At 50.6% G+C, this 23,167-nt stretch overlaps 1 protein-coding gene across 1 annotated transcript in view; it reads right to left on the bottom strand.

Annotated features, from left to right (window-relative positions):
* LOC119108850 (uncharacterized) overlaps positions 1-11,439 on the bottom strand; it is a 41,553-nt gene extending 30,114 nt beyond the window's left edge. The window contains exon 1 of the mRNA XM_037232397.1: positions 11,299-11,439. Coding sequence (XP_037088292.1) covers positions 11,299-11,395 — 97 coding nt within the window. The 5' untranslated portion in view covers positions 11,396-11,439. The remainder of the gene's footprint in view (positions 1-11,298) is intronic.
* Positions 11,440-23,167: the final 11,728 nt, after the last annotated feature.

The following is a 23,167-nucleotide window of genomic DNA, read 5'->3' as shown; positions in this document are numbered from 1 at the left end:
TTAACATCGAAATATGGAATAATACCCCTGTTTGGCTGTCGTGACAACCAAACTACTTGTGCATTACAAAAGTGCTGGCCCGTTTGATTGTCAGCAACACATTTGTTGGCATACACCCATCCCCCATGGTTCATTTTCTTAGCATGTTCCCTGCCTTACACTGCAGCGCTGCCAGCGGTGCACCAGTCACTTCATGGCCTCACCGGGGCTCTACATGGGACTATGTTTGCCACATCAGAATACGACCGATCCCAGTGCGGACTGCGATGGGAAGGCTAGCCCCCGGAAGGTGATGCTCCATTGGAGGGAATAGCCAGCACCACCGATCCCAGTGCGGAGAGCGATGGGAGGGCTAGCCCCCGGAAGGTGATGCTCCATTGGAGGGAATAGCCAACACCACCGATCCCAGTGCGGACAGCGATGGGAGGGCCAGCCCCCGGAAGGTGATGCTCCATTGGAAGGAATAGCCAACACTACCGATCCCAGTGCGGACAGCGATGGGAGGGCTAGCCCCCAGAAGGTGATCCTCCAGTTGAGGGAATAACCAACACCACCGACCCCAGTGCGGACAGCGATGGGAGGGCCAGCTCCGGGAAGGTGATCCTCCAGTTAACGGAATAGCCCAGCCCCAGGATGGTGATCCTCCAGTTGAGGGGATAGCCAGCACCACCGACCCCAGTGCGGATCGCGATGGGAGGGCTAGCCCCCGGAAGGTGATCGTCCACTTGAGGGAATAACCAACACCGCCGACCCCAGTGCGGATCGCGATGGGAAGGCCAGCTCCCGAAAGGTGAACCTCCACTTGAGGGAATAACCAACAGCCATCTGGGGCGAAAAACGGCAAGTACGGAGGGTGCTTCAGCAGCTCGATGCCGTCGTCAGCCAGAGTCTCAGCCACATCAGCGGCACGACAGGGTGTGTGGGGCGTTGGCATGGTGAGGAAAGGACCGGCCGCGTGTCTTCCCTGAACGGGGCTTGGCGATGGCAGGCAGGGTAACGTTTACTCTAAATAGTTTCGTACAATCGGTCTGTGACAGTGGTACATATGGGAATTGAGTATGCTAATTATTTGTTCTCGCGGTCCCAAAACGTGGCGTACATCACCTTTTGGAGGATACCTGCATGCTAATTTGTTGGAGGTGTAGAGTCCGCGTATTTCCACTGCGTCGATTACCTCTTGGTCCTTAGCCTCAACAGCGGAAACCAGCTTTCATCTCAGGTGAACAGTGACTCCAAAATGCAGCCTCCCTTCTCTTGATTGCGTTGCAGGCCCTCCAGTGCCAACATCTGTCTGCTTTGCTTCTGCTCATGCGATAACTATTTTGGTACCCATCTTGAGGCAGCTTTGGACATCTTCAGGCTGTCATGTCGAATGCTTCGTTGGTCATACCGAGATTCTGACCTACCTGGTCGTACCGAGAGTCTGACCTATCTGCTTGATCATCATCCGACGATCTTCCATTATCATAGCCTTCGCGTGGGTCACGTGTGCGAGGTCAGTCCACGCTGCGGGCCTCCCGAAGTGGAACACGTCCCGCACGGTCCACCCAAGGCTGCTACAGTAAAAGGCCAAGCAGACGTGACGTCGGGATGGAACTAAAGTCCTGTAGCCCGCAGCACGGCTTTTGGTTGATGCTACGGAAAGGTTGATATACACTATTTGCATGATTAAAAACAGAGATTTCGCCAATGAACTGGATGGCAATCCTATTCTATATCTTTATTTCAGTGTTTTGTAAATAAATATTGTAATTGTGCATTTCGAACCCTCTAAAGGCAAATCAATACTAGGGTCTGATTCCCAAGATAGATCCTACTAAACAACGTTTTCTAGTTTCAGCACCCGCGCCATATGCGTCGCGACAAACGCGCCTGAATATTAATATGTAACGCGTTTTTGTAAAAACAGTATTTATATGTAGATGAATAAATATCGTATGCAATGTTGACATTAAATTCATAAATGGGCAAGATTGCCAATATATCTTCGTACTGCAGTACCTATATGCAGTGAAATGTGAAAATAAGGTAATGTGAGGAGGGCAGGTGCCAAGAATTCCGATGCTGATCTGCTATGATCTTCCTAGGTGCTGGTTAACTTGCAGATCTGTAATGCCGGATGGGTTTCATAAGAATGGTGCGCAGATAACAAAGCCCCGATCGTCCTAATATGTCCCCACGTTGTATTTAAGTCTCCTGAGGTTCACCACTCACTTCCCCCCTCAGGGCAGGCTAACCCTGCATCCACCCTGACAACGCTCCACCTAAGGTTACAGGATGAGCATTCCAACTTCTCAATGTGCGTCCCAGGGTGCAGCGAGCCCGTCTGACCTGCAGTATCTCATCCCCACCACATTTTGTTCCTGTTGTATGTTGTACTCTTTTACACAGACTGTTTCTAAGCACTTCCGGCTACAGTTCTTCGGGATAAATCACTGGTGAATGGCTTAGCTCAGCTCTTAGTGGGGAAAGGGGGGCTGGCTGGAAGCGCATTTCAGCAATAATTTTGTAGCTCTGGTGCAAACCAACGTCATTTCCCAGCTGAAATGCTCCATTCAACGTGCTAGGTCAAAACAAATTCGGTTTATAGAAACATTCATGCTTAAACCAGCCCGCACAGAACAGCGTGCTCACGCCGCCGTAGCATTGGTACTATATGACTTAGCCCCAAGATGACGTCACGGCATCGCTACCCAGAATGCAGTTATGCGTGGGCTTGGGTCTACCAACACTCCCCGAGCGTTGGCACCCACTTACGCACCTTTGAGTAAAACAGGCATCGTCGACAAAAATTTGGATGAACTCCTCAAGAGTTTGCACATTGCTTTTCTTTGGTGGCAGTTGCCATCTGCAAAAAGGGTCAAAACTAAAACAAAATTCGCGATAGTGTGCAAAGCAGACCTCTGAAAGAGCGTTGCATCTATAAAATCAGGGGAGATGCAGCGCTGGAATCTTGTGTACAAAGAAAATAACTTGAATCTGAGTAAAGACAAAAGAAGCACACGCTACCTCTAGTGGCCCTTTCAAAACAGCTAAACAAATTTACTTTCCGAATCCAACTTGCATTATCTATAATTTTTTTTATCTGTGGGCACCCGCGTCCACGGAGCAAGGATTATCATATCAGTTGGTTGATCGAGTCCACACGTAGCGCATCACCAGACGGATGCGTATATCCATCACCCACGGGCTCACGCTTTCTTCACAGGTCGTGCCTAGGGGTAACCAATCAGCCCGGTGGGCGTGTCCACGGAGAGCGGTCGTCTGTCGTGAACTCTTTCTGCAGTTGTATTACATTGTTATCCACAAGGATCGGAAATGCCGATTGCTGCACAAAACGTATGCGCTTCGCTACTGGGAAGATGCGATCCCCCGAAAAGGAGATCCTCATATATTTCAAGATCATTGTTGTTTTGCATCATATTACAAATGGCGTTTTGCGCTATAATAGGCACGCTCCTCAAGGCCTAGACGCTATTATGCGCGACCTATAACAACAACCATGGATATGCGCTTGATGACGATCGTGCCCGGTGGCATTTCGGATTGATCCGTCCGCTGGTGTCCCCGCGGCTCTTCAGCCAGGATCTCCTGGGCTAATATTGCTGAAGACCGGTTGTGCCTGGATGACTGGATGGGCTGGACGAGTAGTTCTTTCTGATTGCCAATGGTGGTCAGCTTTACCAAGCACAAACGTAACACTCTGCTTCAGCGGTAAAGGTGCACTTTTTGTCGCCGACTGAATTTCCTCAGACAAACTTGTCACCAGCAGCGTAATGCGATACCATATGGCATAAAATGGTACTTAAGTCCACACCCAGAAGCGCCATCAAGAACCAGCCTATCACCGAAACCCTCTTTCATTACTATGACTTTCAATATCATGCACGCAGCCAAAACGCCCATATACACAATGCAATTCATCTAATGCAGGGAAATGTGCTGCTGTTAGGAAAGCAGACACGCCAGCCCTGGATAATGGGATAGCCCAGTCATAAAAGTACCTTCTTCCAACGTCGGGACTTGCCTGGGCCTTACGTTTCAGCTCGATCTACCGCTAGAATTTCTTTTCTCGACCGCGAAAAACTAAGAACCTCGATGGCCAGGGCAGCTAAATACATGGCAGAATTTCAAACGGTGCAGCAGCACCGGGGGATGACGTACCTAATGTGGGCCTCCCTGCAGCCATGTCCCCTTATGAAAATTATGTGTGCGTTTCGAGACCCACTTCACCTGTCATCAAAATCTCCGTCATACCTTAGCACGGACCCGGGTGGCCGGCTGAATACTTTTCGCTCTGTTGGAGGTCAAATTGAACTCCTTGAGATCTCAGGAGCTAAGAGAGCTAGAGACACTAAATTTATAGGAAAGGTTGGCCTGTATCTGAACTCACTTAGGCCAAAGTTTGAGATTCCTGGGCTAATACCTTCGGGTCAAATAAGGCCAAACAAGGTCAATTTCCAGGTTGGTCTCCAAAGTGCCCCGGAACTTAGATACCTATTCTAAGCAAAAAGGTCACATGATTATTTAGCCATTAACCTTGTTCGACCCTTCGAAGGTCATGGCGACCAAAATCATACAAGACTGCTTTGAATTCTGCATTTCAATAAGCGACAAAGATTACGCTAGGTAGCATGTTCCTAAAAAAATGTTCACCTGGGCCATTTTGGGTCGGTGACCTATCCTGAACCTTGACAAGTGCATGAAAGATGTATAATGCGGTTCCTGTTATTGATAAGTTCAAAATGAGTGCCAGAAACTATCCCCATACAGCAAGCCCTAAAGTGCTAAAACGGATTGGCTTTAACCTTGTTGGCCTGACCTTCAGAACTGACCTTAGATCAATTGAATTTGCTCAATCAGTTGTTGTATTGCCTAATAAAGTACCTCAGAGATGTATGGTCTCGTTTAACACCCCGTTGTTGGATCAGACTGAAAGATTCCTTAGTAGTTGACCTCGCAAAATCCTTGGCCTGACTTTGACCTGCCTTAGGTCAGCAACTTTACACGGTGCATCTCAATTCTTAATACCAAATAATCCGCTTTCAGTTAGCTAGCTACAGTTTTGCAACATTTGGCGCGGCTGCCCTGCACCGTTCGGAAACCATTCTGGAAAAGCCTTTGGGGGGGGGGTAATTTTGACCCCCCATCCGGGCGCGTGTTAAGCGTGCTCCAAGCCTGGTAAGATATGTGTTGTCTGGCGGCCACCTTTCGCCGTGCCCCAACAAGTAAAGTGAACGAATTTTTTTAATAGCTTCACATCAAGCTGCTGGCTGTTTTTGAGCAGCATACTCACCCTGACAGAAGGGGGAGGAGAGAGGGGAGGGGGGGGGGGTGATACGACGCCCTCTTTCCATTCTGAGGTTTTCTGAAGATAGGGTATTCTGAGGATGCCAATCGGGCATATTGTGTAGTCGCGCTCAAATTTTTGACATCCCCTGGGGTATTCATTGCACTTGTGCTGACACCACAAACGTGTCCCTAGCCTTTCTGGTTTCGGAGTAGCGGCGGTTCTTACGAGCACTGAAAAGCGATGCACGGCCCGCGGGTTGGCGGGCGGCAAGTGACGATTTCGGAGATCATACAGATAACACAGAGGCGATGCACGGCCGTCTGGGGTGGCGGGCGGCAATCGACGATTCCGCGGACCGCGTGCAGAGAGCTGACACTTCTACATTAACGAAACCCTACATTATAAAGATAGGCTCGAAACGGACAAAACTACATATCACTGTACTCATAATTGAACAATGAGCATGCCTCTCTATGTGATATGTCCTTAAGGTGCCTGATTTCGCACACATGAGCATGCAAAGCTTATACAGTTTGGAATTAGCTTCGAAAGGAAGCTAATTCCCAAAAAATTGAAAATTTGAAGATTTGACTCTTCTTGTGGTCTTTTGGGTCAGTTTATAAGATGATATTTTTTGCCAATCGCGATATCTCGTTAAATATTTGACAGTTTTTTCCACGTGGCTGAACCTTTCTTAGTTTGCAAACGGCGAGGCGTCCTCCCCTTCCTATCAGCCTGCGTTAAGAAAACTGGCTAGAGAGGGCAAGAGTTAAAATGATTGGCTACCATCCTATCTCGTTTATTTTACAGATGATCTTGTAGGAATCCGCATTTCAGATTATCAAAAATCAGGAGGTACAGCAGAATGACACATTTCGTTACGAACATCCATGCATTGGCAGAAATTCACTCAACAAGCCAAAATTGTCCTTTGCACGCTAACTAGCATGCGAATTTGAGCTCACCTGTGAGACTTGCTATGCATAATGCCTACGTGTCAATTTAAGCTAATTTCTGGCGCCCTACCCAACTCCCACGTTGAGCTGGGTCCCAAATATATTTTCAGTAAGATAACAATTAAGTTAGGAATAGAAATAGCCTGCAATCAAAACAAAGCAAACTAAGTCTGATGACAACCACATTTAGGAGTGGGGAGATTGTGTGGCCGATGGGTTGCTGCCTGCCCTCTTTATGCGTAAAAATTGACACATCCGTCATTGTGTCACCACCAGACAAGCTATATTGATTTGCATTATCGACGTAGGCTGCATAGAAGTCAGGTTGTCCGCCTTAGCAGCCTGTACTAATATATGCAGCGATGGCTAGGGTTCCACCAGGAAATTTTTAACCTCAGTGTTAACAAAAACAGTAATGAATTATATCATATCTGCATCCATGCCGATGCCATGCCCACAAGCAAAAAGAAAATATGCTGATGAATAAGCACCTTAGAATGACTTACTTTCAAAGCTTTCATGTTACAGTAAGGGTACCGGCATTAGCAATAACCAGCATTTTACTCGGGGAGAACCAAATGTCAATCTGTCACTGAACTCTTATGACAACTGGAAACTTGGCAAAAGTGGAGAGGGCCACGGGGGAGCACCTGTATCCCTCCCCTCTCTCGCTCTCCATTGTTTACATTTGCTACACCACCTCATTCCTCACTTCTCATTGCCTTTCCATTGCGTACATCATTAACAGTTGTTTAGACTCCTGCAACGAAGATACATATTAACAACGGGTCGAACTGTGAATAACTGTGTTTTAAATGCCTACAAAACACTAATGAATCGATTGTATTTCAAGCCGGATGTTTGTAGCTTGTAGTTTTTGAACTTTGAATATAAGTTGGGGGAGCAATGAGAAATTACGCAATTCATCCCCACAATGTGGATATCTCTCTAATTATCACACTCCTTCATGGACTAGAGGAGAGGCTGGAGCCTCGAACTAAATGGAAAACTAAATACACTCCTGATTTGAAGATACATGTGATTGGTAACCATTCTGAATCAGGACAACAGCACAAATGGCATAAATGGGCACTTCAGAACCACTCTCACCTTGTCATTCCTGTTCATGAGGAGTGCCAACAGCCTTCAACATCGAACCCATGGTACTTTTCAAGGGGAGAATGGCTGGGCGGTCGTTAGCGCTGCAGCGAGTCATCAGCCTTTTCGGTGTCTTGAAAAGGCGGTGTGAATGATCACAGGTCAATATCTACCTCGATCGGATCATCTCGCCGACTTACCCTAAACATTCAATGTCTATTGCAGCTGACGACAGGATGCTGAACCGCGGAATCGAACGCGAACTAACGAGGCCCAAAAATTAAGCCTCTGACAGGTATTCGTGACACTGCAAAGCGCATGCCACTCGCAAAGTCCCCGTGTACTGAAGGTCTCCGCCCACCCCATATCAGTCGCACCGCAACGATTGAAACATGCCATTGCAGCCAGATGAATTCTCATACTAAGTCTTTTTCAGCATTTTATACTGTCTAGTTCTGGACACTGAAAGTCGGCTGGTAAAAAAGCGAATTGGCCGGCCAGCTAAGGCGTAGGAAATGCGCTGGTTTGTTGCCTATCTGTCACCGAGCTTAGTGACCAACTAGAAATCATCGGATACTTTTGTCGCTGGGCTGGGATGAAGCCTGAAAAGATACTATGGTGCTGCATGGTTTGGTTAAGGGTCTCTGCCGAAAGGTTTGTGTCGTGTGACGAAATGTATTCCCATGAAGGCATAATACCTATGTATGGAGCTCTCATCACATGTTGTTTGGAGCGCATTGTGTAGTGGACGTCACCAAAATTTTCTGTGAAAAGCATTTGTAGCACCAAGCTTCTCGTGAAAATATACAGCTTTGTCACCGACATTGGCCACCAAGCTGGCAGGTTGTACCACCTCTGTGAAAATATGCAGCTTTGTCACCGACCTTGGCCACCAAGCTGGCAGGTTGTACCACCTCTGTGAAAATATACAGCTTTGTCACCGACCTTGGCCACCAAGCTGGCAGGTTGTACCACCTCTGCTCTGCTTGCAGGCTTTACGAATCCAGCGCCAATTATCGTCCGTTCCAACTGCACGTGACATTGTGCTCGTAAATTCTATACGAATAAGTGTTTGCAGAGACCTTTGGCAAATGTATTTTAAGGATAACAAACAACGCCCGGATCATCCGCATTAGCCTCCTCTCCCGGTCGCGCAGCACCCCTGATGACACCGATAAATTTCAGTCGACGAGAGCGTGCTGGGTACGCTGCTGATCGCACTAACCAGTCGCAGTGCGTGATGAGGCGACGGTGAATTCGGTAAACCTGTCGGTTGACAGGCGGTTATTAATGACTGCTGATGGTGTCGCAATTGCAAAGCTATGAGCTATGTTCGTTAATCGTTGCAAATCGCCCAGTCCCGGGTACACGGATATAAGCCGATTATGAGGGAGTTATTCAAAATTCCCGAATAGGTGGTCGTGTGCAGACAAGCAAATGGCCACGGCAGCTTTCGCTCATATTTGTTGACTGAAGGCAATTAGTTTAATCCCATGCGCAAGCGTAACGTACTGAAATGCAGCCCGTGTACCAAGGCGGTTCGTACAGTAATCCAACGTTATTCATAACAGGAGAGTTGAGGTTTCAAAAATTAAATTTAGGTATGAGTGATGTTATGGATCTATTTCCTTACATGCTAGCAGCGTTAAGGAATCCTGTCCGCACCATAATGTTAGTTGAGCTTGCCCACGGCCTTCAGCTCCAATCGCCATGTGACATACCCAGACGTCACGGCTCATCAGCGCTTCTGTTGTACATCCACAGACTACCATTCAGACCACTGAGCGAAAATTTCATTCTCTGTGGGCACAACTGAACCCGTCGTTGTCACTGGGGCATTAAGATGCACTCGCCTGCCTCTCACTCTAGCAGAAAGGGGAGTTCAACCACCCCGTGCCTATGGTTTACCTCGAACCCCGTACTTCGAATCCCGTACCTCGAATCCCGTACCCCGTACCCCTTACCACGTACTTAGAACTCCGCTGTTGGCACTACTCTCTAGCCGGCCCTGTCCCGATGCCGGCGCCGCTCTTCGGCCGGCCCTGGCCCGCTGCCGGTACCGATCTCCAGCCGGCCCTGCCTCGCTCCTGACGCCGCTCTCCGGCCGGCCCTGCCCCGCTCCTGACGCCGCTCTCCGGCCGGCCCTGTACCGCTCCTGACGCCGTTACGCTCCGGGCGCATCGGCCTAGCTCTGCCCCCCCCCCCCCCCCCCCCCCCCCCCCGTCTCCCCGCCACCTGCACCGCCCACCGAGTGGCGCTCGAGTCACCAGGTGTCCACGGGATTATGAGCGGCTTTTGCCGGCGGATGACCAGTTCTTGTCATTGCATCACAAAGATGTGGGTCGCACGTGATCTTACGAAACCCGCAAGTGGTGACGAACTCGAATCGCGCGACGGCACAGAAGTGCCGCTCTTGTCAGGCATCTTCATATTATTTCCCGGACAATGCCACACTTGACCAAGGTGTACAATACGACAGCGGGCTGTCGACACAGCCGCAGTGTGAATTGCGGAACAATTATTTGTTAGTCTGTGAAAACCAGCTATCTCATTCAAATGCCGACTGGCCTCACACTGCACTCAAATGCAGGCCTTTGGTTCCAGCAGCACCATAGTGTAATCGCACCCATGTCACGCTATATACCCATCTAAGAGTTCTCACAACAGTGCGTTACGTAATGCAGTATGTCAGCATTTCGGCACCTGATGTGAGAGTTACACACAGCAATCAAGTGAGATGGGGTACCTGAATGGTCGCCGCAGCATATCAGAGAAAGTCACCAGCCAGCCAGCCACCGCCGCAGATCAGAGGGTGAGCCCGGCCGGTGGCCACCCGTTCGTCAGTGGGCGGCCAGGCCCGCATCGCGTCAGCAGAGGGCGCCTGACCGGCTGCGGCAGCGGGTCACAGAGGGCGCCTAACCAGCTGCGGCAGCGGGTAACAGAGGACGCCTGACCAGCTGCGGCAGCGGGTAACAGAGGGCGCCTGACCAGCTGCGGCAGCGGGTAACAGAGGGCGCCTGACCAGCTGCGGCAGCGGTTAACAGAGGGCGCCTGACCAGCTGCGGCAGCGGGTAACAGAGGGCGCCTGACCAGCTGCGGCAGCGGGTAACGGAGGGCGCCTGACCAGCTGCGGCAGCGGGTAACAGAAGGTGGCTGATCAGCTGCGGCAGGGGATCACAGAAGGTACCTAACCAGCTGCGGCAGCGGGTCACAGAGGGCCTCGAACCATCTGAGGCAGGGGATCACAGAAGGTGCCTAACCAGCCGCGGCAGAAGGTGGGGGGCCGTGCCTAACCAGTCGGGCCAGCAGAGCACGGATCCCTGTGACGGCCCGGTAAGCTGCTGCCACAGAAGCACGTTAATCTGATGGCACGGTGCAATGCACACGTGAGGCCCACAAACCACCCGGGTGGTCTTCATATCATGCGCTAATTCGACATAAAGCTGGTGCCTTGATATTTCAATTTCGCTAGACCACCGGCGTTGTGACATTAGGCGCTATCGAACAACTTACGCGCATTGCCCCCGGCTTACGTTTTTTTTTTTAATTATCTTCATCGTCATGAGAGTTTTCGTGCAGCCCCGATAAGTTACGGGCATATGGATATCAGCAGGTGTGTTCAGGGTCTGGTATTTGAGCGAGTTTACCGCGGTCTCACAGTTACGCGTCACGTGTCCCATGTCCCGAAGCTAACTCTGACGAGGAAGATTCCAGCAACGCATCCACACACGCAACAGTTTCCATTTGCCTCCATTATGTCAGGCTTTTCGGGCAACTTGTCTGTAAGTCCGAATGTGCCGAGGCATGCCTGCGTCCGCACGCACCCTGTAGACAACCTGGTTCCCAGCTGCGCACAGTGACGAGCCCAGCCCAGTCGCCTGCCAGCACGTCCCCTAGCAAACCAGCACATACCGAGGTCTGCCGGTCGGCGCCCCGCACCCCGGCACTCACCGCGGCCTGCCAGCGGGTCCGAGTCGTTGGCGGCGGCCCAGTTGCAGAGCAGACACTCGCCGCTGGCCTGATGCAGTCGCTGCACGTACTCCTCCATGAACTCGGGCACGGGCGGCGGCGGCACCAGCACGGGGAAGTCGGGCGGCGGCTCCGGCGCGTCGCAGTCGTAGCTCCGCTCGCCGCCGCAGCTTGGCGCGCCCGTGACGTCATCTGTGACGTCAGCGGCGGCCGCGGCGCCGACGAGCGAGCAGAGCCATGCTGCCGGCCTCTGCAACACGAGGCGCAAGGAGTCAGTGCCCGCCGGCCCGGCAGACCAGGCCTCTGCAACGCGGAGCGTGCGGAGTCGGTGTCCGCCGGCCCGGCAGACCAGGCCCCAGCAACAAGGGACGGGTGGAGCCAGTGTCCGCCGGCCCGGCAGACCAGACCCCAGCAACAAGGGACGGGTGGAGCCAGTGTCTGTCGGCCCGGCAGACCAGGCCTCTGCAACAAGGGGCGGGTGAAGTCGGTGTCCGCCGGCCCGGCAGACCAGGCCTCTGCAACAAGGGCCAGGTGGAGTCAGTGTCCACCGGCCCGACAGACCAGGCCTCTGCAACAAGGGGCAGGTGGAGTCAGTGTCTGCCGGCCCGGCAGACCAGGCCTCTGCAACAAGGGGCAGGTGGAGTCGGTGTCTGCCGGCCCGGCAGACCAGGCCTCTGCAACAAGGGGCAGGTGGAGTCAGTGTCTGCCGGCCCGACAGACCAGGCCTCTGCAACACGAGGCGTGCAGATTCAGGGTCCGCCGGCCCGGCAGGCCAGGTTTGGGGGTTAAACCTTGGACTCGGCTCCCCACGAGCGGCACGGTCGAAGGGCATGCCACTGCAGAGAGACTACAACTCGGTGCACTTCTCCGCCGCCAAAAATCGTTCTAGGCTGGAACAAATCGAGGATCTGAGAATAGCCTATCCTGTGAATGGATCCGGACCGTGGCTCATAGATAATAAATATTGCATCCTGCACTATGCTCTGGTGTAGACCACATTTCGCATATGTGCACACAGTATGGGCAAACCCCAAAGAACCATGTACCACCAAACTTAAGCCCTCTTCACCTGGCCCGGAAATTCCAGCGGTCGCCGTACCATGGCAGTCTATCGAAGCACGACCTGTCTCCAAACCTCTGCAGACAAAATGTGAATAGCCACTGCATGATGCATGCGCTGTGCTGTGCTCATTGGCTGGTTATTGATAGTTGGAGTTTTAAGACGCACTCAACTGCTGAGGTATGGCATCGTCTGCTTCTCACTCTGACAGGGAGGACGGGCACAGCGGGGAACCAAACCCTGCGGCCTTACAAACACCCAGTAAGACTGCTGAGGTACCGGTGCCATGTTATACTGTGTGCTAAAATTTCCTTTTGTAGCTGTTCATAACGGTCCAAAAGGTTACGTAATGCACGCAACTAAGCCAGACGTAAAACTGAAAGGCTCCTGGCCTCTAGATCGCGAAGCAAAAACCGTGGCAGGATTATGACAGGGTCAGCGTCAATGCAATTGGCAGTAATGCCAGGACGGGTATCCCTCAAATACCAGCCATAGTAATGTTTAAGACGTTTTGCAGTGAAGTAATACCACTGTCATACGCAATTAAATGTTATTCTAGGTGAAGGTCATGATAGGTCACGCAATCATCCACGACCACCACCGGTCATTTTTTTGACACATAACTAGTGGTTTAGTTGACTTGAACTATGTCATTTACCCTGAAAGCCTGTGGAAGCTTCCGACTATCTGCGAACAAAATTTACGTCAATCTGTTTAAATCAACTTGCCAGATCAGCTGTAGGGTATATAGCTTAACATGAAGTGTACAAAAGCTGAGGTTTTATAAGGAAAATGTTTAATTCTGTCAATCAGACATATACGTTTTTGCTCGGAACTCGTGGGTACCGTAGCAAACTTTCTGAGTCACCATTTACGTTTTGATTTATCGTACAAAGGCACACCGCTGTGATAAGGTGGATGTTGGCTTCTATTTAACATCATTATATGTCTGATATCTGATCACGATCACAAGGGTTTTTGACATCATTTCGTTGAAAGCCTATGTGACGCGCCACAGGTTGAAGCGGAAGCTGGTTCAGGTGCCGGGACTGTGCCCGTACCTGGCCGCTTTCAGAGGAAGAGACCGCCCGGTCCGGACGTCATCCAGTCCCCGGGGCAGGACCCGTGGCCGAGGGCTGAGGACACAGCGGAGCCTGCCGCCAGCCTGGGCGGCTACTGGACTCCTCAGCGGAGCCCGCAGCCCGGCCCGGAGTGGCGCCGCCAGCCTGGGCGGGCCTATCGGGTTCGGCCATCGCGCTGTCGCCGCCTTCATACACGGATCAGCGGTCCGGCATTCGCAAGGCCCCGTCTAAACGCGGCAGATTATGGGCGCAGGGCGCGCTGCAGCCCTGGGATCCTGCAGCAGCGAACGCAGTCCGACCAGTCGGTCACGTCCGTCGCAGCATTCGGATGGTGGCGCAATGGGGGAGACAATGCGCTTTTTCGTCACTCGTATCTAACGCAGCTAATGAGGGACTAAACTGAAAGTAGTCAGAGAAGCTAATGAGGCAGGAGTGTCCATATTTCAAGTAATGGTGGAGATCAAATATGAAATTAGGAAAGACATTTCAATCACCGTAAATTCCAGAACACCACGACGTTGTATAACTAGGCGATTCACTGAAGCCTAAGAACTCCATAACGCTCATAGAAGCCTTAAATTCGGACAATAAATTGACAAAAATTAATATAATAACGCTTAAGGAGGCCCCACAATGTTATAGGACTAAGCCCAATAGAAACAACTTTTCTGGGACAATGGTACTGGTAAAAAAGTGCGGCATTTTTTCCTCGTTTTGAGCCATATCTCTCATTTAAAGCCTTTTTATCACAGCGTTGCAATATATTCGAGCCTTGCCGCCTCCATGTGGAGCCTGATCGGAGCCCAGCACACCTACAGTGCTCCGGCATAGCGGCGTGGTGCACTCGCTGGGCGACTCAAATCTAGCGTCAAAGGACTTCATCAGATAATTCTAATATTCTCCTCGCAGTCTAATGGACTTCCAAGATGACTCCCAACTAGGTGAAAAAATAGTGCCGATTTGTTGGTATCTGTGCAGGTGTTTGTCTTTGGCAGGCAATCGAATGTTGTTTTTTTTTATTTTGCGACTTCAGGTTTTGGTGCTCGAGTACTCACTAACAGCGAGGTGAAATATTGGAATGTGAATGTTCATCTTTGATACAGAGGCACAGGTCCATTACCAATTATCTTTGTGGGGCATCTTTCTTTTATTTTTAACATGCCCACGGGTGGGGGTCAAGTTGACCCCCTCCCCCCCCCCCAAGGCTTCCCGGAATGGTTTCCAAACGGCGCGGCGTAGCCGCGCCAAATTTTGCATAGCTATAGACAATCAAATAGCGGATTGTCTGACAAACAAATTTAGATGAACCTTGTAAGGTCGCTGACCTACGGCAGGTCAAAGTCAGGCCATGGTTTCATCGAAGGCACGTTCTAGGAAATCGTTCAATCTGATCAAGTAACGGAGTGTTAGATGAGGCCATACATCTCTGAGATACTTTATTAGGTAACACAACAATTGAATTAACAAATAGCATTGACCAAGGGTCAGGTATGAAGGTCAGAACAAGGTCGAAACCAACATGTTTTATTACTCTCGGGCACATTGTATGAGCTGGTTTCTGGTGCTCATTTCGAATATATTGATGGCAGGAACCGCATTATCCACCTTCTGGATTGGACTGAACTTTTTATAGGTCAGAACAGGTCGCTGACATAAAATGACCCGGGTCAACATTTTGTTTTTAGGAACATACTACCTTGCGTAATCTTTATTCCTTATCCAAATGCGAAACTCAAAGCAGCCCTATATCATTTTGGTCATCATGATCTTTAAAAGGTCAAAAAAGGGCACTGACTTTATCTGAGAGTGTGACATCTTGCTTAGAACAGTTACCTAGGTTCTAAAGGTCCATTGAAGTCCAGTCCGGAATTTGACCTTGTTTGACCTATCTGACACGAAGGCCATGGCCTAGGAATTTCGACCTAAGCGAGTTCACGTACAGGTCAACACACCCTGTGAATTTGGTCTATCTGGCTCTTTTAGTTCCCGAAATCTCAGGGGAGGTCAAATTGACCACTTCTGCTTGAGTGAAGGGTATCCAACCGGCCACCCGGACGCCCGCTAAAAGGTTTGACAAGGTCACTGACCTTAACTGAGCGTGTTATATTTTTCTTAGAACAGTTGCCTGTGTTCTGGGGCCCTTTGGGGACCAATCTGGAATTTCACCTTCTTCGACCTTATTTGACCTGAAAGTCACAACCCAGGAACCTCAAACTTTGACCTATGAGAGTACGCGTACAGGTTAACACACTGTGAATTTGGTGTCTCTAACTCTCTTAGTTCCCGAGATCTCAGGGGGTCAAATTCTCCCCCCCCCTCCCCCCCACCCGGGCTAAGGGTATCCAACCGGCCACCCGGGCGCGTGTTAAGCTTCATGCCACTCAAACAGTCACGGCACTACATATGTGCATAAAGGAATATTAAAATGTCACATTCATACCAGTGCACCAACCATTTGCGGCCACAGTGATGATCACTGAATTCGACATGTGACGGGCTAAGCTCCGGGCCATCAGCCTCCCCTCCCCCTCCCCACATGCGATTAACAAAAGCAATTTCATTGCGACCTCCGACGATTTACGATGCGTTCCAAGGTGCACGCGGTGGGAGCCTTGCGCCAATCAGCGGGCAGCCGGTCCGCTAATATTGGGAGGGGAATGCACAGCGGTGTCTGGCTCAAGTTAGCGCTGCTGATGTACGACTGCGATAAATCCCTCTCGATGACAGCCGCGCCATGCAGAAGATATCACCCCTCTTTCCAATGACAAATTCCACACAGTGTGACGACCAATGTCATGCCAATGCAACGCTCACTGAATCTGTCAGCTTTCAATCCAAACGCCGAGGCTTGCTGAGTTGTCGTTAGAGCTGCACCCCAACGACTACATCGTCTTTTGTATGAGATGCGACTCAAACTGACCACCCCAGGTCATCCGCTGGTTCTCCCGAAGCTTTTGCTGGCGCCCACGGGACGTCTGCTGGTGCTCCCTGGCCGCCTGCTGGTGCTCCCGGGTCGTCTGCTGGTGCTCCTGGGGCGTCTGCTGGTGCTCGCGGGACGCTTGCTGGCGCTCCTGGGACGTCTGTTGGCGCTCCAGGGCCGTTTCCTGGTGCTTCCGGGGCGCATACTGGTGCCCCCTGGCCGTCTGCTGGTGCTCCCGGGCCGTTTGCTGGTGCTCCCGGGGCGTCTGCCGGTGCCCCCGGGGCCTTCTGCTGGTGCCCCCGTGCTTCTGCTGGTGCTCCCGGGCCGTCTGCTGGTACTCCCTGACCTTCTGCTGGTGCTCCCCGGCGTTTGCTGGTGTTCCCTGACCTTTTGCTGGTGCTCCCGGGCCGTCTGCTGGTGCTCCTGGGGCGTATGCGGGTGCTCCAGGGACGTCTTCTGGTGATCCCGGGACGCGCAGTTCGCCCAGCCAGACGGTCGCGGCCATTAGTGGAGTTTCTCACCATCGCTTATCATCAAGTCAGTATCTCCAGCCCACGGAATCCCGGCAACCAGCTAAATCCGTTAGCTCATCGAGCTGTGCCGGAAACACCATCTGATGTTGCGCTCTCCTCCCGGCCATGTTCCCGGCCTCCGCGATAAGACAAAGCGGAGCGAGGGCTCGAGCAGCGAGGGCCAACGGGGGCTCGGAGGACCAGCTACGGCGAGCGCCCATTCACAGTCCAGCTACGGCGAGCGCCCATTCACAGTCCAGCTACGGCAAGCGCCCATTTACAGTCCAGCTACGGCGAGCGCCCATTCACAGTCCAGCTACGGCAAGCGCCCATTCACAGTCCAGCTACGGCAAGCGCCCATTCACAGTCCAGCTACGGCAAGCGCCCATTCACAGTCCAGCTACGGCAAGCGCCCATTCACAGTCCAGCTACGGCAAGCGCCCATTCACAGTCCAGCTACGGCAAGCGCCCATCCACAGTCCAGCTACGGCGAGCGCCCATTCACAGTCCAGCTACGGCAAGCGCCCATTCACAGTCCAGCAGCGGCGATCGTACTGTGCGGAGCTCACAGCTGCATCCCCGCTGTAACGTTAACCAGCCCCCACCCCGGCTGGTTCCCACTTCGACGATGTACAAAACTGTTCACCGCTTTTAGAGGAGGTATCCCAGCCCACTGTTACTAGACGTGGGATTAATGTTGCGACATAGAAAATAGTACACTACTTGACGTCTGCGTTGTTAACCTTCGCCATTATTCGTCGTTTTTCATAGCTCAGACTAAGGGGGGAGGGGCATGCGACCCCACTGTTGAAAATGAAACCTAATTTCAAAAGGCAAGACCATATTAGATTATCCCAGCTCGAGGAAACTCAAAGCTAGTATTGGTCTGTATTCACTAACGCTTGCAGCGTGCGCACACGTCAAAACGCTGACGTTTTGCTGTATGAGCAAGCTGAACCAAGAAATCCTGCCAAACGTATTAGTATTAGCCAAAATAGTATCAGTCAAACTAAATAGTCATTGTTTAAATATTGGTGAACACTTCCCTTAAAGGGAGTGTTCCACATTTGTATGGGGTTTTAAACTGAAAAGTCCTTAGAGATTATTTGGCGCATTTCACAACCCTGCCCCTTTTATGATATAAGTCCCACCAGTTTCTGAGATATACGCCCGTGAAAAAGGGAGAGCATTCGGGGAGAATATTCCAAGATCGCCTTGGTAGTTATGGCATCATAGTAATGCCATTCAAATCCTGCCATCCCATAAGCCACGCGGCGATCAAGGCCAATAAAAATATAATTGTCGAGTCGCTCGTATCTGACGTTCGTGAATATATCTATGTTCATAAAAATATCTGGAAATTGTGAGCACGATTTCTAGATGTACCGACAGTCAATTGACTCTCAATCAAGGCTATGCAGGGCATGATGTCGCAGTCAAACAAAGACGTGGGCAAGACAAAATATGGAGGAACATATTTATTAAATGGAGAAATCGTTTTGTCTAGAGCAATCGATTGTATCTGAGAGTATATCACTAGTTATAAGCAAGCTTACTGCATCATATCTGATGCTTGCTTCAATATCGTTGAATATAAAACGTTCCCTTTAAACAAAAACCGCTCGCGGGCCGAATCGCACCGGAAACACTGCACTGGGAAACTGCACTGGAAACACTGCACCGAAAACACTGCACTGGAAACACTGCACCGGAAACACTGCACTGGAAACACTGCACCGGAAACACTGCACCGGAAACACTGCACCGGAAACACTGCACTGGAAACACTGCACTGGAAACACTGCACCGTAAACACTGCACCGGGAACACTGCACAGGAAAACTGCAGCAGGCCGACACTGCGTGGTTTGCAGTTAACCTGATCAGTTATGCCTAGATCGTACCACCAAAGGATGACTCCAGTGGAGTGCGGACATTAGGAGCCCTCCCAAACAGCATCAGAGCGTCTCAGGGTCCGCCCTGAGACGCTTCGTGACGGATTTGGCACACCATTCTGCGGCATCGGGTAGTCTGATGAGGGCTTCATAATCAGTGCGCTTGACATGAAGAGCGAGCCTCCTGCGCGTATTGTCAGAGCGAGAGCCCCGCCCGCGTGTTTGAATGAACGCCTCCGCGTGAAATCCCCCGAGCCCCGCACAAAATTATACGCACGGCCTCTGGACGCGTCAAACACTGCCTCACCTCCCAAAAGTCAGTCACATTTCCTGACCCAAACCTTGGGTGGTGCCGTCAAGGTGGAAAACATGGGCGTCACTTTCGATTTAACTATATCCTCGAACGCCTGCGCTGGTGTCGTCAGCCAATGCTGCACTGTTACTTCAGTTTGGTCTCTCGCACTGACGCCGTCATGTTACCATGACGTCACCAATGTCCGCGTTCTTTCACGGGTCGGGTATAGCTTTTTGTAAATGTTAATGGGTCAAAAGAGATGGGCATCATATACGGACGCTTTGCATGCGGCGCTGGAACAATCGCACCTCAAATCCGCGGAGAGGCCGGGCTGGTTGCCAGCCTAGAAATTACTCGACGTTTAGGGTAGTAGAGCGTTGATTATTCTAAGCCATCGAGGTGTCGTGCTCTGATTCACTAAGCTCATCTTTATTGCAAAAACTTGCACTGCAAAATACTTCACGGGATGATGCTCAAAGTCCCTAAATATTTCGTTTTTTTCCTTCCGGCGTTGAAGTTGCGCTGTGTTACTTTTTCCACCAGAAAACCTTAACTTGCAACTTGCATGTAAAACAACTGTGCAAATTGCAGCATGTAACTTGTACTGTTGCCTAAAAATAGCCTTTTTCTTTTATACATGATGTTCAATACCAGCTGTAAAGTGGTCGAAATAACACGCTACCAACAACACGCCGCTAATAACACGCTAACAACAGCAAGCCACATTACCTAGTTTGCAGCCTATGTAAGTCGGCAAGTCCTTCGGCAGCACCATATCAGGACCGGCCTCAGGGGAACTGATCGGTTCGATACGGCCCCAACAGAGCCAGGACAGCATCCAGGCTAACCACATCCAGCGTGCCGGCCGATCCCAGCCGGCCGATCCCAGCGGAGAGCGTACCGGCCGATCCCAGCGGAGTCGGGGCCGCCCCGGCCTCATCCGAAACAGCGTAGCGGTCGGTGATCTCTTCTGGATCTCTGCCGGAGCAGGGACAGCGGCCGGCCTCACCGGAGCCAAGGCAGCCAGGGACAGCGACCGGCCTCACCGGAGCCAAGGCAGCCAGGGACAGAGACCGGCCTCACCGGAGCCAAGGCAGCCAGGGACAGCAGCCGGCCGTACAGGGGCCGAGGCAGCCAGGGACAGCGGGTGGCCTCACCGGAGCCACCACAGCGACCGGTCCCACCACTTACCAAAGCCAGGCAGTGATTTGTACGCAACAACGTTATGACAGAACCACTTGTGTTACTTGTCTTATCCGACGGGATTCAACATATAGTGGCTGGAACACCAGAAAGGATGTCATTCAAACTTAAGATGATTTTATCAGCCGTTCCTTCTGCCTCAGCTTTGATGGCGCCTCGGCGATTTTTTTTCGCGTAATAGAAGATAATGGAAGGGAGAGCAGGCAATGCCATATCAAAATACAAAACAAAGTGACTTTGGACACAAAGCTATTACGAGTGGTGAGCCCTAGTAGCCCTAGTGGTTGGCACACGCACATACCTCTCATAAATAGACAAACACGCCAGCAATCAAGCAGGCAAGACCGGTTACGCACATACCACAGTCCACAGCGGAGGCCAGAAGAAACGGCTTTACTCAAGGGCTCCCTCGCTAAACAGTCCGATTCTACTAAAGCTCAACCCAAGGAGACAGCGGAGCTTCTTGCATGCCTTGAACCTGGGAACGCTATAGTAAACACCGGAACAAGCATCCGTCGGCTCCGATAGCTCAGCTAGTTAAAGGGCTTGCTTTCCGATCCACCGACCCGTGACGGGGTGGGTTCGGGTCGCTTCAGGTTCTTTCTGTTTGCCCTTGATTGAGATGGCCTGCGGCTGGTGGAAGTGTGAGCGCCAGTTGACGTCAGACCAAAGGACGGACCGTGCCCAGCATTGCGAGACGTCCAACTTTCGCCACTTAATTCTGCTGCCGACCCGGAATTTCACGATCGTGTGGTAGGGGTCAGGTTCCACGCAATGAGCACAGCTTAGCGTGAGCTCTGCTCCCAGGAATCCTCCATTCAAAAGTGTCGAACCCACTGATATTCGTTTTGATAAAGGCATGTAGCCGAAATATCACTCCATCTATCTTTTCATTCTCTTGGCTGTTCTGCGTGGGATAAGGCTATTAGTGTTGTGTTATCTATGTGCATCATGCTCCTCGCCAATGCACTTAACACCTTATGTAATTAATCCTGTTTTTATAAAATGGTGAACTACATGGGCATTGGTTGCACTATGTTCCACATTTAACTGGGGTTTTGAACCGAAATAGCCATCTTGAAGACCTTTCAGTGCAGTTCACATCCCTGCCTTTCTTTCTGCCACAGACCTAAGCCCCTCCATTTTCTGAGCTACATGCCCGCGAAAATAGGGAGAGCATTTCGGGGAGAACATTTCAAGATCACCTCGGCATTCATGACATAATAATGCCGTTCAAATCATGTCATTCCATAAGCCACGCGGCGATCAAGGCCGAGAAAAAATATAGTCGGGTCATTTATATTTGGCGTCCGTGAGCATGATTTCCAGAAATAATGGCTGTCAGTTAGCTCTCAGTCAGTGTTGTGCAGGGAGCGACCACGTAACCAAATAGTGACGTGTCGCGGAGTATATCTACTAAACAGAGAAATGATGTTGCCTAAAGCAGTCAGCTATATTTCAGAATTTTGCAAAAGTTAAAGGCGAGCTTATTTTGTTATATTCCATGCATGCTTCAATTATTTCATATGTGAAACATTCTCTTTAAGTATTGTAGTCAACTACCCGGCGATGGGTAATGGACTCGCAGTGTACAGCTGCTTCTGTGTGTGCTGGTCCGTGGCGGTCTTGACGCGCGGTCCCACGGTCGCACCAGCAAGCATACTCCTGCGATTGCAAAGCACAAATACACGTACAACTTATACCGCACTGTTTTCAATTTTCTAACAACGTTGCAGCTTTTGTGTGCGTGGGCGAACCGTTGTAAGCGCCCATACAGTACCCTGTTACCCAAGTCTAATAAATGGAAAGCAAGACAGCTTAAGGGGCTCAAAACGAGAACACAGACCCAGGTAGCCCGATGGTCACAAGGCTGATGTGTGAGGCCTAACTGAATCGGTTAAAAAGAGAGAAGCTGGTGATATAAGTGGCGGACATTGTAAGAACTGAGCATTGACTGCCTGAAGTTTCCTATCTATATCAGATGCTCCCGAAGGTTATTTATCGAATGTGTTGCGGTTTCAGTTGTAAATGTCATGGTAGCAAAGAAAGAGAAGCAAACACAAATCGCGTTCACTGCATTGCTTCATCTTCTGTAAGTTTATATGATGGAAGGGTGAGTTTTCTTGATGGAATATGGTATACAAATAGAATGGCAATTATAAAAATGCATTGCAATGCAAAAATACAAAAATCCACTGCAATCCCAGAAGCCTTCAACCATAATGAAAAGGTCACTTCCGGTTGTGTTACCCAGACAGCCCTGACGACCATGATGGACACAACTTTGTCATGTAAACGGAGCACCCACCTCAAAATGAACACAGCCGTTGGCGCACGCGCTTTCAAAACCGCAAGCCCAGTGCTCGGCTGATTTATTTCCGTCTTTCACTGGGCAGTTCAGTTTGCTAAGGTAAAGACGGTGAGCTACGCCCTACAGCAAGTCTGATGGTATGTGCAGACAGGGGCGGCGCACTCTGCGCGGGGCGGGCAGACCAATTTTCAGGATTTGGCTGTCCCTTTGCGAATTGGAAGGAGCCTGTCTTAAATGAAGAGCCCGTCATCGAAAGGTACTTCATAACTGGCCTAAGCTCAATATAATTAGTTGAAGCCTTACCTCAATTGTCCTAACAAAGTGGGCTAACAAACTAGGCGCAAAACAAGAAATACTTTTCTGGTTATTGCATTAACGTTGGTCGGAGCCCACATGGTTGTTTGGAACATTGCATCCATGCAATATAAAATGAAAAAAGCGTAGGTGCGTGCAAAAAGGCATGCAGTATGATAATTAACCAAAGGAATGTTCCGCATTTATGTTATAAACTGCTTGTTGTTGTTGTTTGCCCCTTTTACATAAAATGGTGTAATATACTGTGTCTATAAATTTT

The sequence above is a fragment of the Pollicipes pollicipes genome, unplaced genomic scaffold, assembly GCF_011947565.3.
Source record: "Pollicipes pollicipes isolate AB1234 unplaced genomic scaffold, Ppol_2.1 Scaffold_2555;HRSCAF=2994_pilon_pilon_pilon, whole genome shotgun sequence".
Classification (NCBI taxonomy): domain Eukaryota; kingdom Metazoa; phylum Arthropoda; class Thecostraca; order Pollicipedomorpha; family Pollicipedidae; genus Pollicipes; species Pollicipes pollicipes.
Note: the sequence above shows the minus strand (reverse complement) of the source record. Positions and strands in the feature narration are given on the sequence as shown.